At 40.1% G+C, this 25,039-nt stretch overlaps 1 protein-coding gene across 14 annotated transcripts in view; it reads left to right on the top strand.

The window, feature by feature from the left end:
* SLC8A1 (solute carrier family 8 member A1) overlaps positions 1-22,879 on the top strand; it is a 391,565-nt gene extending 368,686 nt beyond the window's left edge. For all 14 annotated transcript variants that reach the window (XM_058278458.2, XM_058278455.2, XM_058278453.2 and 11 more), the window contains 2 exons: positions 56-331; positions 19,347-22,879. In XM_058278458.2, the coding sequence (XP_058134441.1) occupies positions 56-331; positions 19,347-19,723 (653 nt within the window). In that variant the 3' untranslated portion in view covers positions 19,724-22,879. The remainder of the gene's footprint in view (positions 1-55; positions 332-19,346) is intronic.
* Positions 22,880-25,039: the final 2,160 nt, after the last annotated feature.

The raw sequence follows: 25,039 nt of genomic DNA, 5'->3' as shown, positions 1-25,039 counted from the left end.
GGAGCACCTGATAGCGTGAGGTGTGTTGAAATGTGCTTCTTGCCTTTCTCTCCAGGGGAAGATGATGACGACGATGACTGCGGGGAGGAGAAGCTGCCCTCCTGTTTCGACTACGTGATGCACTTTCTGACTGTGTTCTGGAAGGTCCTCTTTGCCTTCGTCCCCCCGACAGAATACTGGAATGGCTGGGCATGTTTCATTGTGTCCATCCTCATGATTGGCTTACTGACAGCCTTCATCGGAGACCTGGCTTCCCATTTCGGCTGCACCATTGGCCTGAAAGATTCCGTGACTGCAGTGGTGTTCGTTGCTCTTGGAACTTCAGTACCAGGTAGAAAATTCCTTCACATGTAATTCCCCCAGAAACTTGTTTGCCATCTTGATCCTTTCTGTGCTACCATTTCAATGCTCGATAGCAGATGGGGGCCTCTGAAGAACAAATATAAATAATGTCCCTGCCGGAACATCACCATGGTACTTCTCAAGGTTAGAAAGCTGGTCCACATTGTCATGATGATGGCAAAGCAATCTTGGAGGGACTGCATGTCCTGCATGGAGAGAGCAGATTGGTTTAAGAATAGATTGATTGCGGAGCTTCTCATTCAATTAGCACTTTCAAAAGAGAAAATAAAAATCACAAAATCATCTTCAGGAACATATTTAGTGAGGTTTGATGATTTCAATGAAACTGAACTCACTGGGTAACTGAGATAACATACTGAAGACCAGCTATGATATTTTCTTGACCCAAATATTAATGGGAGTTTATAAAAAGAAGTAGGGGTTAACAAGGACAAGGAAAAAGTAAACTTGGAAAAAATGAGAAGACAGAGTGTGTGGGAGGAGGGGCACCCGGCTTACCTCAGTGGCAAACAGTGCCGCAAGAGGTGACACCGCCTCTGCCCACTGGGCCTAGACAAGGTGACCACGCCTGACTAGGCCTTTGCTGCTAACGGCTAGCCGGCAGCGCCCTCCCCCTTCCTATCTCCCGCCTAGCCCAGCTCTCACTTCCCCTCCCCCCTCCCTTGAACCTAATCTCTTAGTACGCTGTTTGCCCAGCAACAGCTTACAACCACCTATCAGCTTAGCAACAGCTTCAGCCTATCAAGAGTTAACACATACTCTACTGGCCAATCACTAGCCCAATGCCAGAACATCGCCTTATATGGAAACAGCATTTGCCCTAGCCAATCAGAACCCGCCACACCACTCCCCAATCCTATAAATCTGCATCCCCTTCCACAATAGACCAGACTTGTGCCATCAGCCTGTCTCCGCGACTTCTTCCTGGGTCGTGCGCCCTCCACGCCTTTGGAGCCCCCGAGGGAAGCCTCAGCGGCCGTACGAGGCTTTCTTCCCCACGCCAGGGACCCCTCTCGTCCCACAACGGGACCCCACTCGTCCCTTAACAGGGACCCCGCTCGTCCCACAACGGGACCCCACTCGTCCCGCAACAGGGACCCCGCTCGTCCCATAACAGGGACCCCGTTTCGTCCCTCAAGAGTGTATATTTCATGTATGTCTCTTTATGCATTCCTTATAAGCTAAGTTTTTCTTCTAGCCAAATGATAGCTCATTATGGTTACTTGGATTTCTGAATAAGATATCCTTCTAAATATAACACTGACAACTTCATATATTCAAATCATAAGTTGTTTTGTTTCAAGAATATATTTACAACCAAAGGAACTGACCATCATGGTAGTTTATTGCTTCTATCTGAAGTTTTTACGGGAATTTATGTTTTGGGGTCCACTTTCCCTAAACCTAAGCCACCATCAGTTGGTGCCAAGTTAACACATAGGGTTGGCCATGGGTTTAACCCTGAGGAGAATATGTGCAGGTTATGATAATAAAGGCAAAATTCCATCTCTCATACAGCTATCCAAAATCAGCCTGCCTTTCTGGAAAGTAAGCAGTTCCTCCTAACACATGCAAATCTTGTTTTCAAAGGATAAAGCATGCTTTTTCTACATCAAGTTTTTGTTTCTGAAAAACGTGTTTTAGCCCCCAGCTCCTCATCTCTAATACCCCAAAACTGGCTCATTTTTCTATATGCCAGTATTCCAAAATGACTATGCTTATCTCTTGTATTAATAAATTCTTTCAAAAGTGTGGCAACCATATGATTAAAATTTATATTTTCTTAAAACTTTAACTGTGCATTCCAGTAAACTTTATTGTTTAGAGGAGTCATTTGTTCTGCCACAGCTCAAAACCCAGGTAGAGATATCAAAAGGTAAGAAAACATGTTTGGGGAGAATGCAACAGAATAATTTGTTGTCAAAATAGTTTCCCTACACTGCCATAAATTCTCCCCATTGTGAAACAGATTTCTTTGCTCTGTTATTGGGAGAATTCCTGTAATTTGCTTCATTATTAACTGTGCTACATGTTCCCCAAACAATATATTCATAGGTAATTTCAGACAATCATATCTATATAAACAGACATCCCCCCAGAAAAGCTGTGCAAATTGAACAAGATGCTGAATGAGCTTAATATTTCTGACTTTATTCTTCAACCCTGCTGATTCAGAGAGCAGTTTCATTGCATCCCCTGACTCCTCAAAAAAAAAAAAAAAAAAAAAAGTTATTGTTCCCAGACTACAAAGCCCAGTGGCTACAGGCAAAAAAGAATAAACAAAACTTGTTCTCCTCACTCACATTCTTCATTAATCAGCATTGGTCTTGGGGCACAGCTCTATCTCAAGGCTGATTTCTTGGCGCTTTTCTTAAAGGAGAGGGGCTCCAGGCTCCTCTCCAATATTGTTGCCTCTTTCTATGTGGGACCCTTAGATTCTGATGACCAGAAAAACATTGAAAACTTTCCCCACCAAGTCCTCCAGGCTTAAGGCAGGATTATATTTCTACATATCTCTTGAAAAATATTTTGTACCCTGTTGTTCAAAAACTATGGGAGAGTTTATGACTTTCCAGGTGAGACAGGGCTTCCTCCTTATACCTATTGTATCAAACTCTCATTTAATCTATCCCTGCTCTCCTCTCATGTGTGCCTCCAAAGAGCCAAAAGAACCCATTCCTTTTGTGCTGAATCCACCTTCTCCAGAGCTGCCTTACAAGAGGAGATAGGTTTCCTGTTCAGTCTCTTCTCATCTCTAAATTTTAGGGTGAGCCAGAGCTTGGTCTCCAGCCCTCTTTACCTTTCAGTCCATACACACTCCCCAGGTTATTCCATCTGTCCTTATGGCTTAAATGCCATCCATATGCCAGTTATTACCAAGTAGGTTATCTCTAGCCTCAACATCCCTCCTGATCTCCAGGTTTATAAACCACTGACTACTTCAGATCACTACCACATACCTGATTTGCAGCTCAAAATTACCGCTTCCAAACACAACTGTTGGTCTCCACTGCCCCATCCTTTTATCCTTCAACTGAAGGATAAAACTCTTCTTTCCAGATTTTTCCTTCCTCAGTAAACAGTATCACCACCCACCCAGTTATCCATAATCCCTGTTTCCCTCATCTTCACAATCCATCCATTTACAAGTCCCAACAAAACTTTCCTCTAAAGTAGAAATTATTTTTACACACAAATCAGACCCCATTATTTGGCTGCTTACAATCTTCCAAAGACTTCCTATTTCACTTAGAAAAGCTCCACATTCATCACTCTGGCTTACCAAGACCTGTATCATTTGGCTCCTGCCTATCTTTTCATTCTGTTCTATTCCTTGCCCACTCTTCTTCTGCTGCCCTGTCCTTTTTTCTCTCCTCCACACGCCAAGTTCATTCTTTCCTCAGAGTTTGCACTAGCTGTCTAAAATTCTCTTCCCCTCCATTTTCACAAGACCCAATCTTTTTTTTTCAATTATATCTCATCTTAAATGTCACCTCCAAAGAGGGCCTTCCTAACCACCCAATGTCAAGTGGTCAACACTTCTTCCTTATATCACTCTGTTCTCTGTGGAGTACTTGTTACTAACTCACCTCACTGAAATGGAAGCTTCGTGGGAGCAGAAACCTTGCCTCTTATAGACCTCCTAGAATGGTGCCTAGTGAACACATAAGTAAGACAATTGTGTGTGTGTGTTGTGTATATAAATGAATGAGTAAAGCAGTCATTTACACATTGGTATGAGTTGGTTCAATCAGACTGCTTTCTCCCTAACACCTTCAAGATAGAGCTAAGAATTAAAATTATGATAGAGGGAGATGACTAATAGATATTGTATACTATGGCTTATTTGGGGACAATAGGCAATGTCTGAGTGGGTTATTGTATTAAAAGTGGGTCATTGAATTAAAAAGTAAGCTTCAGGGCACTGTGGACCTGAGAACAGAGATGTTTTTCCTCTTTTACAATTTTGGCTGTGGTAGGAATGGTGACTGGAAACAAGATACGATTTTGTGTGCCGTCTTTATTCTTTTTTCCCTTATGATGTTTGCTTCCAAGACCCAGAAGTCAGGCCAGTAGATTTTAGGCTTTTTTCAATAGCCTGACATGGGACCATATTTATGTTATATTACCATGGGAAAACAGTCTCCAAATTCAAGGAAGATAAAATATAATAAAGAACATTTGGAACCCAGCCTTTTTTGTATTAGGGACCACCGTCATTCTACATTCTTTTAGCTTACAATTATTTACTTGGATAAAACATGGATATGTTGGGCCTTTACTTTCTAGCTTATACACTTGATTCCAAGAATGGATATTCCCTCACCTCTTGCTTACACCAGATGTAAAGAAAAGTAAGCATTTTTTTAAAATTACATGGCAAACTTTTATATATTAATGAGTTGGTAATAGTTTCAGTTCCTTAAATCTTACTTTGATCTTTCTCCCTGCATCATGATTGGCTTTGGCCTGATACACGACCATTGGCCCCTTTGTCTTCCCTTTATCAACAGTTCACTCCTGGAACCAAAACAATGAAATATCTAGTTGTTCCCTAACCCCTGAAATTATCAGATTTTCTGTTCCCTTCCAGTGTTTTGAGTAACTCTTATCCTTTGAATTCTTTCAACTAGGAATTATTTTCTTCTGGAGATTTTAAGGCAGGAAAGTAAAGGTATTAGATACTTTTAGGAGCCTTTCATTTTGTATATAGAACCTTTTTTAAAGATAAAATCTTATTTCATAGAAATATATTTAGTTTTTAAGATACATGGCTTCTAGACTTCAAAATACCATAGGAAGAATTTGATATAAAACTGGTTATATTGGTTAATCATTGTGTTATGGTGACAAGAGCTCTGTAACTGAAGTCAGGAACTCAGACATCTACCCATGTCTCAGTATGTGGCTTGAACCAATCTCTTGACTCCTTGAGCTTCAGTTTCCTTGCCTGTAAAAAACAACATAATAGCTAACAATGCAGACAGTTGATGAGAGAATTAAGTAATATCATGGATCACCAAGCACTTTTTCAACTGCAATTTGGTATAAAATGCAGGAAATAATTATCACTGTTTACACTGAACAACTCTCAAAAAAGCCAAAAGGAATAGAAGCCATCAGAAAATGAGAGCAGATAAGAAAAGCATTATGAGACAAGAAGGAAACTTTTGAAATTTACCACTAAAACTCTACTAGTTGCTAGGGAACTGCGTATACATTATCTAGTATCTTATTTAGATTACACCATTTGACTTGAAGTCCTTCTGCCTCTTCCCAACCTTTACTTTTTTTGTCCCTTAAAATCTTTTCTGCAAAACGAGATTTTTCTCTTTTTCGCACTTTGGTAGAAAACATTATATCATGTGTTTTGGTAATCAAAAAAACTCTTGGCTGATGATGATTTACATTTTTCTATTCTTAATTTATTGACTTCTAATAAACCTCAAAAACTTACAATATTCTCTAGTATATTTAAATAACAAGTACTTTAATTTACTATGTCCTGTTGCTTCACTTCTCAGTGGATCCTAAAGTAACTCATTCAGTTGTACAGGTAGTATACTGCAATCTCAAGGGGCACCATAATCTAAATGACACTCCTGGAAATATGCAGACACATATCCATGAATGTATATGGTGGCTAACACTGTCTATAGGCCATTGTATATTGTATAAGAGAATGAGCACCTGCAGTCTCACGCTACATGAGGAAAGGAGATTGAATTTATAAAATACCCATCTCAGATATTTTATAAATATACCTAGCATCTGGTCTGGTAGACACTCAGAAAATAATACATTTCTTTTCTCTTCTACTTCAATGTACTGAAAAATGGGCTTAGGCCTCATGGGGTATTTGGCTCAGCAATATTGCAACAATTGAACAATAGAAATCCACATAAATTCTTGGCTTTGTCGTCATATTATCCAGCATTAAGAGTGCTGCTGAGGTGGACACCCACAGTTGTATTCTTATTTCCTGCAATTCCCCTTCCTCTTTCTCTATGTGCTGTCTCCTCTGAACATTGGCGTTTCAAGTCAGATAGCCTCAGTTTTCAAGAGGATGTGTCATTGTTACAATGTGTGGATACATTTAATTGAATGATCAAACTTTCATAGTATCTTAAAGGGAAATGAGAACAGAACTTACCCTGAACCAAGATTGCCCCATGACTATGGTTCCAGTTCCCCCCAGAGGATCCTAGAACAGATAACTTCTGTTTTCAGATACTCTAATAAGCAGTCAGTTTCTTACCACCCCAAAAGTTCAGATCTATTGAGAACAAACCCTCAAACCTGTAGTGAGGCCAGGAGGCAAGGTCACTGCAGGGACAGTGCCAGGTGAACAGCACTGGGCAGCGCCAGTCACACCAATGGATTTCATAGGACCTTATCATCACCTTGTGGCAGCAAGGAGCTGCTTGGGAGTAAAATACTCCAGGCTTTCTAGGATGCTTTTCATCAATCGGTGACGTCATTACACTTGAAGGAAGTCTAAAAAAGCAAATACTTACAAGAACCAAGTGAAACAAAGGATGACTAGACACAAATTTCACAAGATTTGCTCCATAAATGGCATCAAAACTGCCTGTTATCCTACACTAGAAAACTCAGGGGTAAGCTGTGTGCAGTGGGCCCAAAGCATTTGTAAAAAGCTATGAAAGATCCATTTAGGAACAATTTTGTCGCCTTTAATGTTTTCACTCAAAAGAAGTTTGTATTCAATACTTTAAAGTCTTTCTGTTGGCAGTTACAATCCCTGAATTATTTTTCTCAGAGGCTTCTGGGGCAGCACTGCATGGGGCCCTGGCATTGAGTACAAGGCTGGAGAGGGGCCAGGATGGTAACAGTGATGTCATCTGCCATGAAGTGGTTCAGGGAGCAGGAATCCTTGCACACATCATGCCCAGTCTGAAGAATCGCAGTGTCTTTGGATTAATGCTGTAACCCCACACCAGCTCAGTCCCATAAACGCCAGAAGGGCAGCTGAAAATATTCCGTCCTCTTCCCTTGGGCCTTCTTACATCTTCTAGGCCAGCCAAAGCGAGGACACTGGACAGAAGCATCTTGCAGTTCAGGTGTGCGCAGATCTGCATGTTCTGTGGTGGGTGGAAGGAGGTCTATGAACGTGTGATATGAAAGAAATTTCCTTCTCTCAGTCTGAAGGTGATTGATTTCCAAAGGGAGAGAGCATCAAGTATAGGGACAACATTGGGCCGTTTTGCTCCATGGGGATTAACAAGCGTATGGGTCTCTAAGGAATGACTTGTGGGTAATGTTGAGGTGGAGAGTCCATTTCTCCCCTTTCACATTTGAAGATAATATAATGCGGTGCCCCAAAATTTCACTACATGAACAATAAGATGACTTTAAGGCCCATTGGCTGTTTTTGGAATAGAAGGTGAATAGAATGCTAATCCAGTTTAAAAGGCAAGTCTTGCAAGTGGCTATAAGAGCCCAGTGCCAGCTGGGGTGCCAGGATTGCTCCTCAGCACACAGACCTCACATCCCCCCTTTTTGTAAGCGTGAAAGAGAGTTACAGATTACTTGTTTATTCTCTGCTTCCTTCCAGGAAAGTATCTAAAGCCATAAAATGCCTTACATTCATTCTTCAGCCACCTTTTCTGGCAGACAATCCAAAAATGCTGAATCTTCAGGTGACCATATTTGAGAACCCTTGTTCAGCTCCTCACATATAAATCCTGTATTTTGTGCACAGCACAGAAATAGCTTATTTTGGTCCTATTATTTACAATCAGGAAATTATTTATTTCTTTTCTGTTTCCCTCCTCTGGCGCCCAGAGCACTTTTTAGCATGGCCCTCCGTAAATTGCCAACTATTATTAGGTTATCACTGTAGAAAATCGTGGTTGAGAAAACAAGCAAGATGTTCTGTGATTCCAAACTAAAATGAGCCCCACCAGCGTCTGCCAATGAGCCCAACAGAGAACTAATTATACCTTTTCCTTCCTGAGTTCTGGAAGAAAAACAACAAATAACCACAAATGTGCAAAATGAGCATGAAAATGTCCGTTTCTGAAGGAGTCTATGTATGGTGACGCTTCAGCTGATAGCAATATAGTACACCAGAACCCACAAACTAGCCCAATTGTCAGACTAGAGGATGGCGTCTCAGGTGGCTTCCAAGGAGCCTCAGTGCTCAGCATAAGGCTGCACTATAACATACTGCCAGCCCCTTAGTCTGTGCTTCCAGAGTTTTACTTCTAGGGACAAGAGAGGCAAATCACAGAAGAACCTGGCATTATTGACTTCTGCTATGTCAACTATTTGCATCCTGAGAGTTAGGATTAAGCCTTATGTCCTACACCTTCTATACCTGAGCCCAGTCTACAGTGGAATATTAAGGCCAAAGTCATATACAGAATAAAAAACTTAAGACAGCAGATACCAAAAGCTAACTGGAAAGCCCAAGCTGAGTCTCTAAGGCAATGTAACAGTCTTAAGCACCAAATATTCAGCAGTCTTCCCACTATACTGCTCATTATGGTATTTTAAAAGCAATTAATATCATTTCTTTTTTATTAAAAACTATAGAATAAACATTATATCTTGGGCAAAGGCATAGGCTACAGAGCTATTCTGCATGCATTTTCATTTATCCATTCCTTCCACAAATATTCAGTGAGTACCAGGTACTGTTCTATGTGGTAGAGATAGAGGAATAAACAAGATTAATGATATGTCTAGTCCCATGGAGTTTACACTAGTAATGGGAGGAGAAGAATACTTAAAAAACATGATAAAATCTCAAATAGTGATGAGGATGAACATTGTTGTGACAAAAATAAAACAAGCTCAATCATGGGAACATAGATTAGAGAGTGTATGGGTGTCTATTGGCAGGGGAGAAGGGTTTTTAATAGGGTCATTTGACTCCTTGCACTACTAACCTGCCCGCTCAAACTTCTTTTTCTCTATCCAAGCAGCTCTAGCCTTAGAAAGTGTGAGAAAGCATTAGATAGCACCTTCAACAATGAGTGAGTCACGCTAAGACTTTGCGAATTAATAATGGTTTCATGAGGGCAGAGCATTCGCAGGTAGCACTAAGACTGTTTTATATTAACAGTAACTGCATTTGCGGAGCTTCACTGTTTAAACAGTACATTCCTATCATTTCTCCCTGATACCCACAGAGGTCCTGGGAGTAACACATCACGCATGGTTTACACATCACCATGTAGGTATGTTGTTAGCAGGCCCAGAGCATTGGTAAAATCTGGCAAGAACGGGATTTGATGAAGCATCCTGGAAATGAACCCCAACATGAGGACCTGGCACCAGATCCACCTGACCCCCAGGGAGCTTCAGCTTCCTACCTAGAAAAATGGGATTGAGGGCAGAGGTTCCCACTTATCCCTTCTGAGGTTAGGAAGGGCAAACAGTAAAACATCTATGGTAGTGCTCTGGTAATTAGAATTATAAGATGCTGTAAAATAAAGATATATTTGTCAACTGGCATTTATTAAGCATCTACTGTAGGCCCGGAGCTGTGCTTGATACCTGGGATAGAAACATGAAGAGTGTTACATTAGAACACAGCCTCATTGTGTATTCTTAGCAGCTGGGGTAGAGCGCTGAGCCTTATTTTCTGGTGTTTGCATTATAAATTATATATCTAGTACAAACCCAAGTACAAATAATGAAAGACCTGGATATTACATTCCCTTCCCAGACATCTCAAGGGTGTGCATATATTAACAAGCTTGCAAAAAGTACTTGTCAGGTTAAGTGAACATGCGAAGCAATTTTGTGGATTGAAGTCGATTAAATATAGTGTTAGTAAATAAAATGTAATGTAGCTGTAATACAAAATACAAAATTAAGAGAGCAGATTGTGGCCTCACTCTATAACCCTTCATTGCTTGATAGGAGTGGTTGGAATGAAACTAAGACACAGACATTACATCCTCCCTTCATACTGGTTCTGGGCAAACTTTTAAATCAGTTCAACGTGTCTTTTAGGATTTTTATTTACCTTGGTGCCTGTCCTGGGTCAGGGCTCCAGGCCGGCCCTTCATCTCTTCCACTCACTCTCCAGAACCTCTGGAACATACCTACTTTGTATGGTTTGCCTTTCACCTAAGGAACTATCTAGCAGAGCCAGGAATTCAGACATCATGTCCGGAAGATTAGAAAAGGCTAAATTCAACTCTTCCTGCATTCCCAGACAGATTCTCGTATTTAGATGAATCTATTTTTTAAGGTGTATTTATTACCTTTTTAATTACACAAGTAATAAATAACACGTTTGTAAAGAAAATGGGGTATAATAAGCAAACATTGAAACAGAAATCACACACTCCCACCACCCTATTGCATTCTTGTATCTATCTTTCAAATTTTAAAATCCTGAGACATTAAAATAAATTGCATATCAAGGCGTATGGAACTGTACAGCACAAAGTGTAAACCAAATTTTCAACTACAGACTTCGGTGAGTAGCAATGCTACTATCAGTTCAATTACGGGTCCATCTTGTAACAAATGCGCCACACTAATCTAAGATGTCAATAATAGGGGTAACTATGTGTGTGGGTGCAGGGGAGCGGGGCTTATATGGGAATTCCCTATACTTTCAGTATAAATTTTTCTGAAATCTACAACTTCTCTAAAAACAGAGTTAAAAAAAATAAATTACATAAAAATGGGCATACAAATATGTCATGTATTTGCCCTTACTTTATGTATGAACTCATGCTAGGCATAAGTGCATGACCAGCTTGCTCACTTAGCAGTGTGTCATGAACATTTTTCTTTGTTAATTAGTGTGTCTTTACAGCCTCATTTTAACAGCTGCACAATGTTATGTTGGATGAAGTTGTAATGTATTTTATCAAAAATAATGGACAATTCAATTGTTTCTAATTTTTCTGTAACATAAAAACTCTACAGTGGGACTTGAGAAGCAAAGAGAAGAAGAGCATTTGGGAAGGTTCAAATGAGATGGATTGTCCATAAATAGAACAAAGCACAGATAAGAGAAACAGGCTATATCAAAAGAAAGGGGGGGCGGGGTTGCTAGGAAGGGAGGCAAAGTGAATTGGAGGACACCAGTTTGTGCAGGGGCAGGCGTAAGGACATTATTGAGGCAAGAAGTGAATTTAAATTGCATCTACACAATAGCAAATAGCTCAGAAAACAACAGTTCAGCTATTTATATTAGCCCCACATATACCCTTCCCTTTTCCTTTTTAAAATTAGAAAACATTGCTCGACTAAATTTTACCTACTATTTTGCCCTCACAGACCTACTGTTATTAAAGTAAATGTTTATTATAAAAGTAACAGAGTCACAGATCAAACTAGAAAATACCCCAAACTTGATGCTATTTCAAAACTAGGTTCATTCACAACGATTTTATGTCTGATAAAGACAGTGTAAGTGTAATTCCAGCAAAAGCTAGGGACTCAGTCAGTGATCGATCTCTATTTTTGTTCCAAAAGAATGAGGGATTTTTCCCTGAAAACACCCTGGCACAGCTGATCCCTTCTTAATCTGTGTCTGAACCATGCCCGTATAATACTCTGCTAAAGGAGTCAGGATGGCGTTTCTATCTAGAACAGTTTTATTCATTTTCATTCAGGTGAACAACTGGTTTAACGTGCATGTAGAGTCAGAGGTAAGCTTAATAAAGCATCTTGAAATTTTCTTTGAACGCTTTTCCATTTTCAGATTTAGGATGTGTCAGTTTTATAGTTCCTGCCAACACCCTATGGACTTGTAGGTAAGAAGATGGGTTTTAGTGAGAGCCACAGCTCTTTGGTTCCAGTCCAAACGTCACTCTTACGGGGACTATGACTTTGGGCAAATTGCTTATACTCTGGTCTTCAGTTTTCTCATCTATAAAACAGGGATAATAATAGTACCGACCTCATAGAGCTGTTTTGTGGATTGAATGAGAATCTATATATAGTGCCTAGCCTCAGTAAATGTTAAATTAACTATTGTTGTCTTCATCACCCTCTCCTATCAGGACATCGAGGACACCATAACAAAAGATTTCAATACCATCAACATATCCTCTGATATCACCTGAACAAAGAATTCTGAATAATAGGTTGCATTTCTTGAGCCCCTGCTAATTTCCAGCAACCATGCAAAGTCATTTTGTATTAATTCTTTTAGTCATCATAAAAGCTTTATAAAATTTATTTTCCCTATTTTACCGATAAGTATCAGAGGCTCAGAGAGGTTAACTCTCACAAGGTCACAAGGTCACACAGCCAGTGTGTGGAAATAGACTAGAGTCAGGACTTACTCCAAAGCACTTGTTTGTTTTTACTGCTGTTATTAGATATATTATGGCGGCTGCAGGTCTTAGGAAAAGTATTCTTCTGTAACAGAGTCCTTCCCACAGAGGAGCACCGATTCTGCTGAAAGATAATCCCGTCCTGGGTGTGTTTGGAGTGGGGTGTCCTCCTTTTCTTTTGATAACATGGACCAAATTCGAGGTGGGAAAGCAGATCAAAAAGCACTGTTGGCTTGTGCTGATTCTCTTCCCTGCCATGTGTTCTTTAGAAATTAAACCCCTATTATTTTTCTCTTTTAGTTAGTATTAGTGTCTTTTTTTTAACTTAAAATATATAATACATGGATTTCAGATACATAATGGGAAAAATAAGCCCCAGGAGTACCCCTGCAAAGTACAAACATTCAAGTTAACATTTTGAAATGAAAAACATCAATTTGTTATTTGATAACAAAAATGGTTGCCTTTCGTTGATCCTCATGTCAGAGCCAGCTATTTAGCTGATTTAAGCACTGCAGAAACTAAGGCTCTAAGTGGTAATTAATGGATCTCAATCCAGTTGGGGGAGCTTTAAAAAATAAAGCTTCTCAGACCACATTCCAGACCAATGAAGTAGAAACTTGGTGGGGCTGGGAAGTTGGTATCCTTTAAGTCTTGAAGCTGTAGAGTTGCCCTGCTGATTCTGACTTGGAGCTGGGGACCAAATGACCATCACTGCCGTCTACTTGAGCTCCTTTCTCCCCTTCCTTTTCTTCTCTTTCAAAAGCAGAACATGTCACTGTTTCTGTTTCTTTTCTACTCTCTTCGGAGACAACATTTATGGGCTGAGGTTTTATGTGGTTTAAATGTTTTTCCCTTTTTCAGTTTGTATGCCTTCCCTCCTAACCGGTCATCAATCAAACATCAGTAGTTTTTGAGATTCATCTCCTAAACTTTAGTTAGAAGTCAAATAAGGGCTCTTTGCATGTGAACCACTGAAATGATTGTGTCTTTGTGAGTGAAGGAGTGTGGCTTTCATATTTACTTGGGTAAATAAATATCTCTTCTAAGACAGAACCTTGTTTAAGGCCTTCGGTGACACCAGAAGAATGATCACTTATATAAGAGGTATTTCTGCTTGAATTCCAAAAGAGCAAGACAGAAGGGAAGAAGGACTATATAGAAAGGAATCTGTATGTTGGTTGAGGAAAGATTCCTGCCCAGAGCCCCTACTAAGACTTGAACCAGAAGGTCCCTAATATCTTTTGAGGCTTAGGTTCTGTAAAAATTCAAAATAAGTTGGAATCTCTTTGAGTTTTCAGAATAATCTTATCCTCTATCCCATTTTTAAGTGCATAGAATTGTAAAATTAATGTCTTAAAGATGTATAACCCCCCAAGTTTAGAAGCATTAACATAAGCCAAAATTCCCTGCCACGTATGGATTCTCCTGGGATCTGACTCTGTTGATTTATAAAGAATAGCTCATAGTATTGAGCCTTCATAAAGTGCCATCCCCTATTCCCAGAGCTATTCATGTTAATTCATTTCCTTCAAAACCCAAAGAAGTTGGCAAGCTTCTGACCTGGTAAGTAAAGGGACCAGGATTCAGCTGGTTTAGGTAGATTGCCCCCATCCCTTAGCCTTTGAGTATAGCTTTTCTGGGCCAGGGGTTTTGTAATTTGGGAGTGTAAGAACTTTCTAAATAAGTAGCCCCAGCTCTTCCACCAAGATTACTCAAGTTGTTCTCTGAGCAAAGTGGCCATTTTATATCTGAGGGCATCAGTGTCTCTAAGAGAAATCAGCTGCTCTTTACTGATCCCCAGTGAGGTGCTACCCTGAAACCCAAACCATCTATTCATTACAGTAGGGTCCCTCAAAACTATGTGCATTTAGCACAGTAGTCCCATTTCCAAGCCTTAGAGCTGCATTTCTAAACCTTGGTGTAAATAAAAATTATATATGGCAGTGTTAAAATGCAGATTCCTGTGCCCCTTGCATAGAAAGTCTGATTATTTGGGTGTAGGTTGGAAGTCCCATATCTTCATGTTTTATAACAAAACAGTAGATGTTTCTGGTGCCAGCAGTGTGCAAATTTTTTTGGTATTAGACCCGACCTTTGAAACATAGTCTTCTCTGCCACCATTTATATTATGGCTTCACTTATATAGAAGCATGGCTGGTCAAAGTGATTTGGAGTAAATACTTTTGTCAACATTTCTTATCCATTTTTAAAGGGTAAATGACTCTCAGCTCTGTGGTTTGATTTCATAAATACTAACACACTTTGATCAGTGTCAATATCTTCAAGTCTTAAGATCTTTCGCCTTAGCATCTTTGAATATTTAAGTCATTTATTCTTTAAAGTGGAAGATATTTATTACCATTAGTCAATTCTAATGAAGAAGTGTAGTTATGTTCCTGCAAACAGAAAATAACGCCAAGTCATATGTGTGAACTTGGGTTTTTGCAGTGTACTCTGTGCGCCACCACAGTGGTAATGCTAAAGCAAGTATTGGGGATATTCTAGTCTAAAACCTTCATTTTAGATGAGGAAAATGGAACCTGAGAAAGCGAAGTGATTTGCCCAAGAACATGCAGATAGTTAGAAGAGCCAGAGTATCTACTCGACGAGGCTTCTCTCAGTGCTACACCATGAAGCTCTGCATACCTGGCTTGTCTCTTTTATTGTCCGTAACTAAAAGGTGCTGGGGAAGGCAACCACCCTTTCATCACAAGGGCCTACTCCACGTAAAATCACTCTTAGTCTCTGTTCCTGAGCACAAATCACTTGAAAATCAAACATCTGGCCCCCAGAGCTTGCTAAGAGTGAAGAATAAGATAAATCATCTAGGGTGAAACCCTTGCTTTCGTAATGCACAAACCCTTTATCTGACCTACAGAACTGTAAGAACTACCCTTTTTACAAATGAGATGTTTAAGGCTTAGTCTATAAATAGATACAAGGTTTGATCAATTTTGGCAAAAACTAACTTCTGGAGGAAAAGGGAGGGGATTGGCCAATTTTGCATATTGCCCAGATGACTTGGCCAAGGTATTAACAGTGAACTTGAGGCAGATCTGCGCAGAACAGTTATGTCCTGACTCTGTGATGCATAGTTTGATTAGAGCCACACTGCTTCCCAAACAGATCTTTTCTATTATTGATTTACAGTTTCCAGGTACCAAGGAGGCAGAACCAAAAGTCAAAGACTGTATGACTAATCTAAAATTTATTGGAACTCAAGATGGTAGTTAAAAAAAAGTTTCTATTAGAAATGTGGCCTGCAGTATGTGTGCAAGAAAACACATATATGCTAGAGTCAGTGTGTCTTAATGTGTGCCAATCACATTAGAAATCTGAGTCCTATATGTTTGTTTTTAATGGGCCAAGCCCAGAATATGATTATAACCCATATGGGACCAAGGCAGTAGTTATTTCTTGGATTTTACTTTGGGTAATGGTTTTTGAACCATTTGCTATGTTCAACAACTGGCAGGTTTCAGGCTGTGTGTTGCAAGGTCGTGCTTGGTGGCGCCCAACCTATGGTTTGTGATGTGTTGCTCTGTGCACCAAGCAGCAAAGCAGTGAGAGAAGAGCGTTTGGGGAGAATCCATCGCACTTCATTTGGCAGAGATGTCTCTAAAGGAACTAAGGTTAATGACTTGGGTTTGCCTATGTTTCTACATCTTTTTAAATGTGGCTTTTGAATTGAAAATATGCAAAAGGTCTGATGCCTACAGCTTAATAAAGTCTACCAGACTCCAAGAGGCCCAAAGTATGGTTTATTTATGTGACAGGCTAGTCACTCATTCGACTACTAAATTTTAGGGAATCCAGAGAGAGGCATCTGGAAATGGGAATCTGTTCTTACAAGCAAGAATTCCCATGCAGTATTCACACAAAACAACTATGGAAAAATGACTTGAGGTAGCAGAAATCACTGCAGGTTCAGGTGTGCTCTGCATTCAGGGCACAGGGATTGGTTTGGTTTTCAGAGTTCTGGACCCAGGAATCTTTGAGTTTAGACCTCCCTCCCTTCTGGTTGGCAAAGTGGCAGAGGAAACTCTCAGCAAGTTTCTGAGTGGAGAGAGGGCACCTAGGCTGTCCAGGGTGCCATGCCCTGCGTGCCAGGGGAGGGCAGCAGGTGTATGCTGGGGAACTGCTCCAGGTCACCTGCACAGCAACACGGGGAGGAAACCGCTCCCTGCAGGACTGCCCCACCCAGCACGGCCATCTGTTCCCCTCCAGCCAGTGCCAGCAGCCATCTCAGCTCAGAACAACCTCTCAGGTGTTCCTCGGTGGCAGCTGGGCTGTAAGCTGCGTTCTCTTTCCTTGTGTTCTTGTTGCTTTATTTTCCTTGCTCAGGTGCCTGTCCTTGAAAAAGAAAAGCAAAATTACTTCATAACAACGTCTTTATTTTTTTAAGGCTGCTGCTGTGGCAACTCCTAATAACTCTTAATAATGAAGTACAAGAGACCATAGAGATTGGTCCTGCTTTGCTTTTACTCTCCAGCCTCTGTGATTGGACTGGAAAGAGTGATTATGAATCCTTCACCAGGGAGGATTAACAAACTGCCTGTGACTTCTTCAGTCTTTCTTTTCTCCCACTGACACAGGAAAGAGGGTTCAGTGAGAACCTCTTTCAGAGTCTCTGAGGAAAAGGAACAGTGTACCTTGAAATGGGATAAGAGGGAAGGAAAACTCATTCATCTTCTTGGAAGGGACAACATGGTGTGGACAGAGCATGGGCTCTGAAATGAAAAGACTTGGTTTAAGAATTCTTGTTCTTCTGTCTAGGAAAGACTTGATATCACAACATCACTGTTTCCCAAATTGTAAAATGGGGATTGAGTCAGAATGTATAGTACCATGTGTAGCATAGTGCCTGGCCAGAGGAAATGCTGTTTGCCTTAGTTTCTTTAATTATGAAATAGTAACTAAAACCTGCCTTCCGTCACCAGCAGAGGTCAGAAGCAATGAGATGGAACCTCAGAGGTGACCAGCTCTCTTTCAGAAACAATGTGATGCTATAGGTACAATAGCCTCTGAGCAGCCTAAATGACCTTCATGCCCATTTTAAAGCATGAGAATCTTCAGTCTGGTAGAGACTCACGTGCTTTATGTATCGTGCCCATTGGTGATTACAGAGGAAGGGTGGCAGCAATAGAAGGGAGACACTTGTCCAACTACTATGCATAAAACCTACACATATACTCAGAGTATGCCAGGGACTTCAGAACACTGGAGAGGATGATCTAACTTATAGTTATAAAATAACTGCCATACCTGCCTTTACATATGTGAATTCAATTTAATAAGTATTAACATATACTATAAACCTACTGTGCAAAGTATTTTCAATATGAAAAGGCTTTGAAATTGGTAAGTCCTTTTGCTCAGTCACGTGGTCAAGAAATTGAGTATCTTGTAAATTCTGTTTATGGACTTAGTAGGGGGCTATTTCAGATCCCAACCCAACCTTTAACTGATCAAGCCTGCTCTACTTAAATGCCCTTTCCAAAACATTAAAGAGAACTACTCTTGTACTTTGTACCAAGAAGAATGTAAGTCTTTTGCAAACAACATTTCAACTAACAACAGCCCTCTGAAGTGGGTTTTATAATCCCCCTTTCACCGATTAGGAAATTGAGGCTCAGAGAAGTTAAGTAATCTGCCCAGGGTCACACAGTCAGTGGTAAAGGCAAGATTGGAAACTCTCTGGTCCAAACGTGATCTGAACTCCTGTGCTGAACTCATCATGAATCATAAATCACTCTAATCCTACTGCTGTAATAGACTATGACTTTCTTATATCCAGGAAAAGATCTATTTGGGATTACTGATGCGCAGAGAGCTTTGAGAATGGCCATTGGTGCCCATGGCACAGGGAAAGGCAAGAATCACAATGAATAAGCATTGGCCTTGAATGTAGAAGGCCTAGTTCAAGTCCTAATATGGCTGCTTCTTAGTTGGGCAGTGTTGTACCCATGGTTTTTCTTCTCTAAGCCTAGTTTCCTCCCCTATGAAGTTTCCTTACCTCATAGAGTTGTTGTCACAATCAAAAGTGGTAACTAGGTGGCTCCGCTTTCCTATTCTTAAAGCTTTTGGCAAATGTCAGCTACTGTTATAGTTCAATTATTTTCAATCCCACTATTGACTTGTTCCTGAATCTTTGTAAATATCTCGTGACACCTTAATGTTCTCATCTATAAACTAGAGCTAACAAAACAGCATCTTTTGGTAATACCCTGCAGCAGCCATTTTCAACCTGTAATGCCTAAGAGTCTTTGGGGCTATTATTAAAACAGATTCCTAGGCCTTAGTTGCTGATTCAGCATGGCCGGATAGAGCCTTATAATATTTCCTCTTAAGAAGGAAGGCCCCCATGAGATGCTGGTATTTACGGCTTGTGATCCCTCTTTGTAAAATGCTGCCCTGTAAGTTCCATTATAAAGACCTGTGGTATCTACAGGTAAAGAACTTGGCCAAGATCACCCAGTCAGTCAGTAGCAGAGCTAGCACCCAGCCCTCAACTCTTGATTTCTAGATCCTGTTCTTTGGACCACACGACTAAGCCTCAGAAGAACATTGAAGCCCTCTCCTGGTCACTGGATTTATTTTACATTGGGGTTTAATTGTGGAGTACACAGCTACAGCTTCCAGCACTCTGCAGACATCTCTAAACAGTTAATTGAGTGCCGTTGCCTCTTTCTTTTTTCTTTGCAGACACATTTGCAAGCAAAGTGGCAGCCACCCAGGACCAGTATGCAGATGCATCCATAGGTAACGTCACCGGCAGCAACGCAGTGAATGTCTTCCTGGGGATTGGCGTGGCCTGGTCCATCGCTGCCATCTACCATGCAGCCAACGGGGAACAGTTCAAAGTGTCCCCTGGCACGCTAGCTTTCTCTGTCACTCTCTTCACCATTTTTGCTTTCATCAATGTGGGGGTCCTACTGTATCGGCGGAGGCCAGAAATTGGAGGTGAGCTGGGTGGGCCCCGGACTGCCAAGCTCCTCACATCCTGCCTCTTTGTGCTCCTGTGGCTCTTGTACATTTTCTTCTCCTCCCTGGAGGCCTACTGCCACATAAAAGGCTTCTAAAGGAACAATCAGATATAGTAAATTTATATATATATATATATATACATATATATATACATAAAGATTTATGTATAATGAACAGAGGAAACTGACATTTGTCATGTTCACTTACCTGCTGATGGAATCCAACTTTCAAGAGCATACTCTGTACTAGGGCCGACATGAGAAACCATCACCTCCCATTCCCAGGGACATCATCATGTTGAACAAGGCACGGAGGCAGGACCATCCATCTTTGCAGCTCGGCCTAGAAGGGTTGTACAATCTCCAGGTTGATAAATCATTAAGGCTTTGATTTGTTTTCTTGCTTTTGCTTTTGTTTTTGGTGGGATTGGGGAGGTGTTGATGCTTGGCTTTACTTTTGTTTTTGTGTTGTTGTTTTTTCCCTGCTGGGAGGGTCAGGAGTTTTTGCCTCTCTTTTTGAAAGGTGATGACTGAGCCAAATACAAATGGGATTTTGGTAATATGTTAAATCATTAAGATTCCCCCTCCCCCACCCCCAATTTTTTAAAAATTATTTTAGTTAAGAAAGGATCTGGGCATGGAAGAGAAGAAGAAAGAAGCATATGTTCACTATTTTACCAAATTTCTTGCTTATCTCCAGAATTTGAGTAGAAGTGAATCTGCCTCCAAGAAGAAGCTCAAATAGAGCCAGGAAAAGTTATGGTTCTAGGTACGATCTGATATTTAAAGATATGATGGCTGATACTCTTGTTCAACAAGTACAGGGATAATGTGCCTAGATTCCCAGGAACATGCAAAATCCCTTATTTCTTATCTTTTTAGCTCTGGACTATGATTAGTAAGGCCCTTACCCTGACGTTCCAGCCCAGCTACCCCTTCTCAGTCCCCAGTCCCAAACCTCTTCCTCCTACCTCCCACGCTCCATGCAAACAGGAAGAATAACCCCATTCAAGGAGCACATCATACTGTTCCATCTGCATCCATATGTGTCCCATGTTGCTGTTGCCTAGGATTGTCCGTCAGTTTTATTTTCAAAAGCATCCATGGCCTGCACAATCCTGTTCCAGTCATGACTGAACATTTGCTCCTTCTTCATGTGCCTGTTTGGGAATGTTGTTGTGAAACTTGTTACACAGTGCATGGATGAAAAACAAAGCAAAGTGTATTTGTATATAGTAGAGTATAGCTTATTCCATTGTCCAATTCACCAACATTGATCAGACATTGAAGGCATAAGCGAGCTGTTCTTTCACTTAAGTTGGTACTTTTGTGCTGTTAGTTTGATATTACTAGGGATAAAAGGAGAAAATGGCTTATCTGTTCATGGATCTGCACATTCATTTCTAAGAAGCAATAATTGTCATATGGAAAATTAAAGTTATTGAGAGGTTCAGCAGGCAAACTGCAAAGTATATGGAAAATTAGCCATGTGGAACGCATCAGAGGCCTCTAAGAATCACCAATCAAGTCAGGAAGGCCAAGGAGGAAGGCATCGTAAAGAATGGGTGAGTTAGACAGATGTGCCTGGGCCTTGAGAGCCTTCATTTCTACAACACCCCTTTCCCCCAAAGTATTTATTTCACATCTGCTCTGTCTGGCACAGATGTTAGATTGTGCTGGTTTGTTCTTTTTGTTTTTTAATGTAAAATGCTATTTTGAGCCCTATTTCTTTCACCATGCAGACCCCTCTAATTGTATCTGCAGTTTGTGAGTAGGAAAGAAGTCAGATGATCAATGGGCCTTCCAAAGTGTGTCTCCCCTACATAAGCAATTAAATGAGAAGATCAGTGCCTCCCAGGAGGATTGCATGGGAGATTTTTAACCCTTTAAAGAATGGCTCTTTCTATTTTAAATTACCAAAGAACATGAATAAACCCAAAATTCTTTCCAAAGTAATGAATCCACTAATGAGGAAAAATGGAATGACCTTGCTCACCTCTTAGTGATGTCACTGCCTATGGGAATCCCAAGCCAGAGACTTCCCTGTATTGATACAAAGATACTTAAGAAATAAAAGCTGTTGAAACTTATTTTCTCTTCTTCCATTCAATAATCATGATCATGTATCAATTAATAAATATTTGGTAATTGAATAAATAATTAAAAGCTGGCTACCCACACAACATGCCAGGTTCTGTGCTACAAGCAAGACAGCCCAGATCCCTGCCCTCAAGGGGTTAGAGTTAATGTAATTGCTATTTCCATGAGTAAATCCTAACACAGTTATGTGGAGACAGTTTCATCTTGTGAGGAAAAACACAATTATGAAACTCTTTAACATAAACACACTGAAACTGTATAAATACAATTGTCCAAGGGTCTTGAATCCTGGGATTTTCTTCAAGCAGGAGGTAATAAATATAGCCTCTGAAGAGAATCCTATTACTCCTTGGCCAGTCCTGCAGGTCTGTACAGCTCCCATTTTAAACCAAGAAAAGTGCAGTCCTTTTGGTGTCTGAGATCAGTGGGAAGGCCCAGTTCATCCCAGTTTTTATCTTCCTTGGGAAATAACTTTTCTATATCCCACCCCTTTCGATTGCTCCTCTCTACCAGAGACTTAGACCTGATCCATCATGGCCCAGGACAGGTGGCCTTGATCCTTTGGGGGCACCTGCTAACGTGTGCTTTATTTATTATTTATTTGCTTGAGATCTACCAACTGAGAAGCTAGCCTAGCAACACCAAGTAATGTAGTTAACGGATGTGAGTTGTTTAAATATTAGAAGGAGTTTGCACCTATTTTTAGCCGTATTTGGAATGACAATAATCCCATAGCAAATTTTCACTGAGAACTTTAAGTAATTCTTTCTTGCCGTTGGTCAATTTCAATTTCAAAGACTTTTAGTTTGTTTGCTTTTTAAATTTTCATGCCATAGGGAAAATATTGATTCTGGTTTTTCAGGGTTGTTAATTATTATAGTTGTGTAAAATTATTTCATTTTATTTGTTCAATTATTTCATTTTGTGTGTATTGTACACAGCTTTAGGGGGAAAAGTATAGTAATTGTGCTTTTCCTTATAAATGATACACATTATTGACACAGACAAATAAAGTTTTTAATTATTTCAGATTTAACCACTAGTGATACAGCATATTCTGTATGGAATGTTTTCTCTCTTTTCATTGTCATCTACTTCATTTTTTGTTTTCATATTTCGAAGAAATAAAGACCAAAAAGGTGTTACTGTGCAGTTGGTATCCTCATCCAAAAGAATGAGAACAGACATCCAGTATTCACACTCTTGCAGATGCCAGCCCTTTGGTCATGCAAAGTTTCATTTTTAATTTCTCAAGAGAACACTTAAATGTCAGCATATTTGCCTATCCTATAGTGCTGAGATAAATATTGGAAAGCTATGTAATCTTGATATTCTTCAATTTCACTAATTGTTTTTTAACATATTTTGGTACTACTCTACTTGCATCTTTTCTGCATCCAAAACATGAACACATGAACAGTTTCATGCCAGACCACTTTTTACCATATAGAGTATTATATCAAATCAATCAAACTCGAATTAACTGATCATTGGAAATGCTTCCTAAGGAATAACTAATTGATTTGCTTTTTTAGTATCATATACTGTTTTCCTCTTGCTTCTCAGTAGAACATCTGCCTGGCGCTAATAAGTTCTGACTGTCTAATTATATAAGTTATTGATTTCATGTATCACACAACCAAACCTGTGTACAGAAAGGTATACAAAAGTGGAATTAGCATTTGTGGAAAAAAACTTTTACCTCTGAAGTTTGTATGCTTATTTGCAAGTCTACTTTCATATCAGTGGATTTATTTCTTACTATAATTGATAGGATTTGTTTACTGATCATCCTTAAAATTTTCTTTAGAATTCTCCATTATATCTATATGTAGAATATTCATTACATGTGGCAGCTCCTGTACAGCACACTTTTATACATGAATGACATAGGGATAATTTAAATATTTTCTTGGGGTCAAATGATTGATTTGGCTCCTGATTACCAGTCATTGATTTAACAAAATATGAACAGCCAACATTTACTTCTTTAAATAGCAAAAAGATTAAGTCAATGACCAGAGCAGCCTTGACCCTATAACAACCCTTCTTTAGCAGAATGTTATGGCCCAACAATTCTCAGTCTTCTCTAAGCTAATTTTAACTCCTTCAGAGATTCAGGTTCAAGCCTTCTACTGGTGACGATTTTGTGGCACTCTGCTTTCTGTGGTTCATAGCATAAATACTAAGATTGGTGGTGGTGGTGGTGGTGGTGATGGTGGTGGTATCCAAATATAGTATTATACTATATAGAAGATGCTGTTCCAAACAACCCACAGAGATTCTGATAGGCAGCTGTCCTCCACAATGAGAATCCCTGATGGCAGCCATTTCCTTTGTGGTCTCACTGTCATTGGGACAGAAAGCTGGTGCACACCCTGCCTTTTCCTCATGGGGCTTGAGACTCCACAGCCCAAGGCCCCTGATCTTAACCTGTCAAAAAAAAAAAAAAAATTCTGAGACTGACTAGTTGCTCTACATACTTTGTGAAAGCAACTAGAAAAAGAATAAAGTTTCCTCTGGTAGAGGAAGCCCTCCATTCTCCAATAGTGACGTTTCACCTTCTCAAGAACATACTTCAGCTCTACAAATGCATATTCTGTTTAGCAGCCCCTATAAGATTTCTTTCAATGTTTCCTGGCCCAAGATATAGACTTTCTTTTTATTTATTTTTTTCTTTTAAATGTTACATTCAAAAAATATGAGGTCCCCATATACTCCCCACCCCACCCACGCCATCCCTCCCACATCAACAAACTCTTCCATCATTGTGGCACATCCACTGCACCCAGCGAATACATTCTGGAGAACCGCTGCAGCACATGGACAGTGGTCCACATTGTAGTCCACACTCTTCCCCCAGTCCACTCAGTGGGCCATGACAGGACACACAACGTCCAGCATCCATCCCTGCAGTATCACCTAGGACAACTCCAAATCCTGAAAATGCCCCCACACCATATCTCTTCTTCCCTCTCCTGACCATGAGCCACCATGGCCACCCTCTCCACATCACTACTACAGTTTCTTCCCTTACTAATCACAATAGTTCCCCATCAGAACACCAGTAAGTTCTCTCTAATCCTAGACTCTCTTTTGATTCTGATCTCCTGTTTCCAATTTTGGGCAATTGCATCCAGAACATGTCCTATGTGTAGTTTCTTAACTCAAGAAGACTGGCCATTTCATGTTTCACAATGTACAATATTGGATTTCACCATGACCTACAATTGGCATTTGGCTTTTGTTGTAATAATCACTCCACTTTGCCAAGGTAATCTGCTATTTGCAAATCTGAGCAAAGATAAATGA

Source organism: Dasypus novemcinctus, chromosome 17 (assembly GCF_030445035.2).
Source record: "Dasypus novemcinctus isolate mDasNov1 chromosome 17, mDasNov1.1.hap2, whole genome shotgun sequence".
Taxonomy (NCBI): Eukaryota; Metazoa; Chordata; class Mammalia; order Cingulata; family Dasypodidae; genus Dasypus; species Dasypus novemcinctus.
This window is presented reverse-complemented; position numbering and strand designations above follow the sequence as displayed.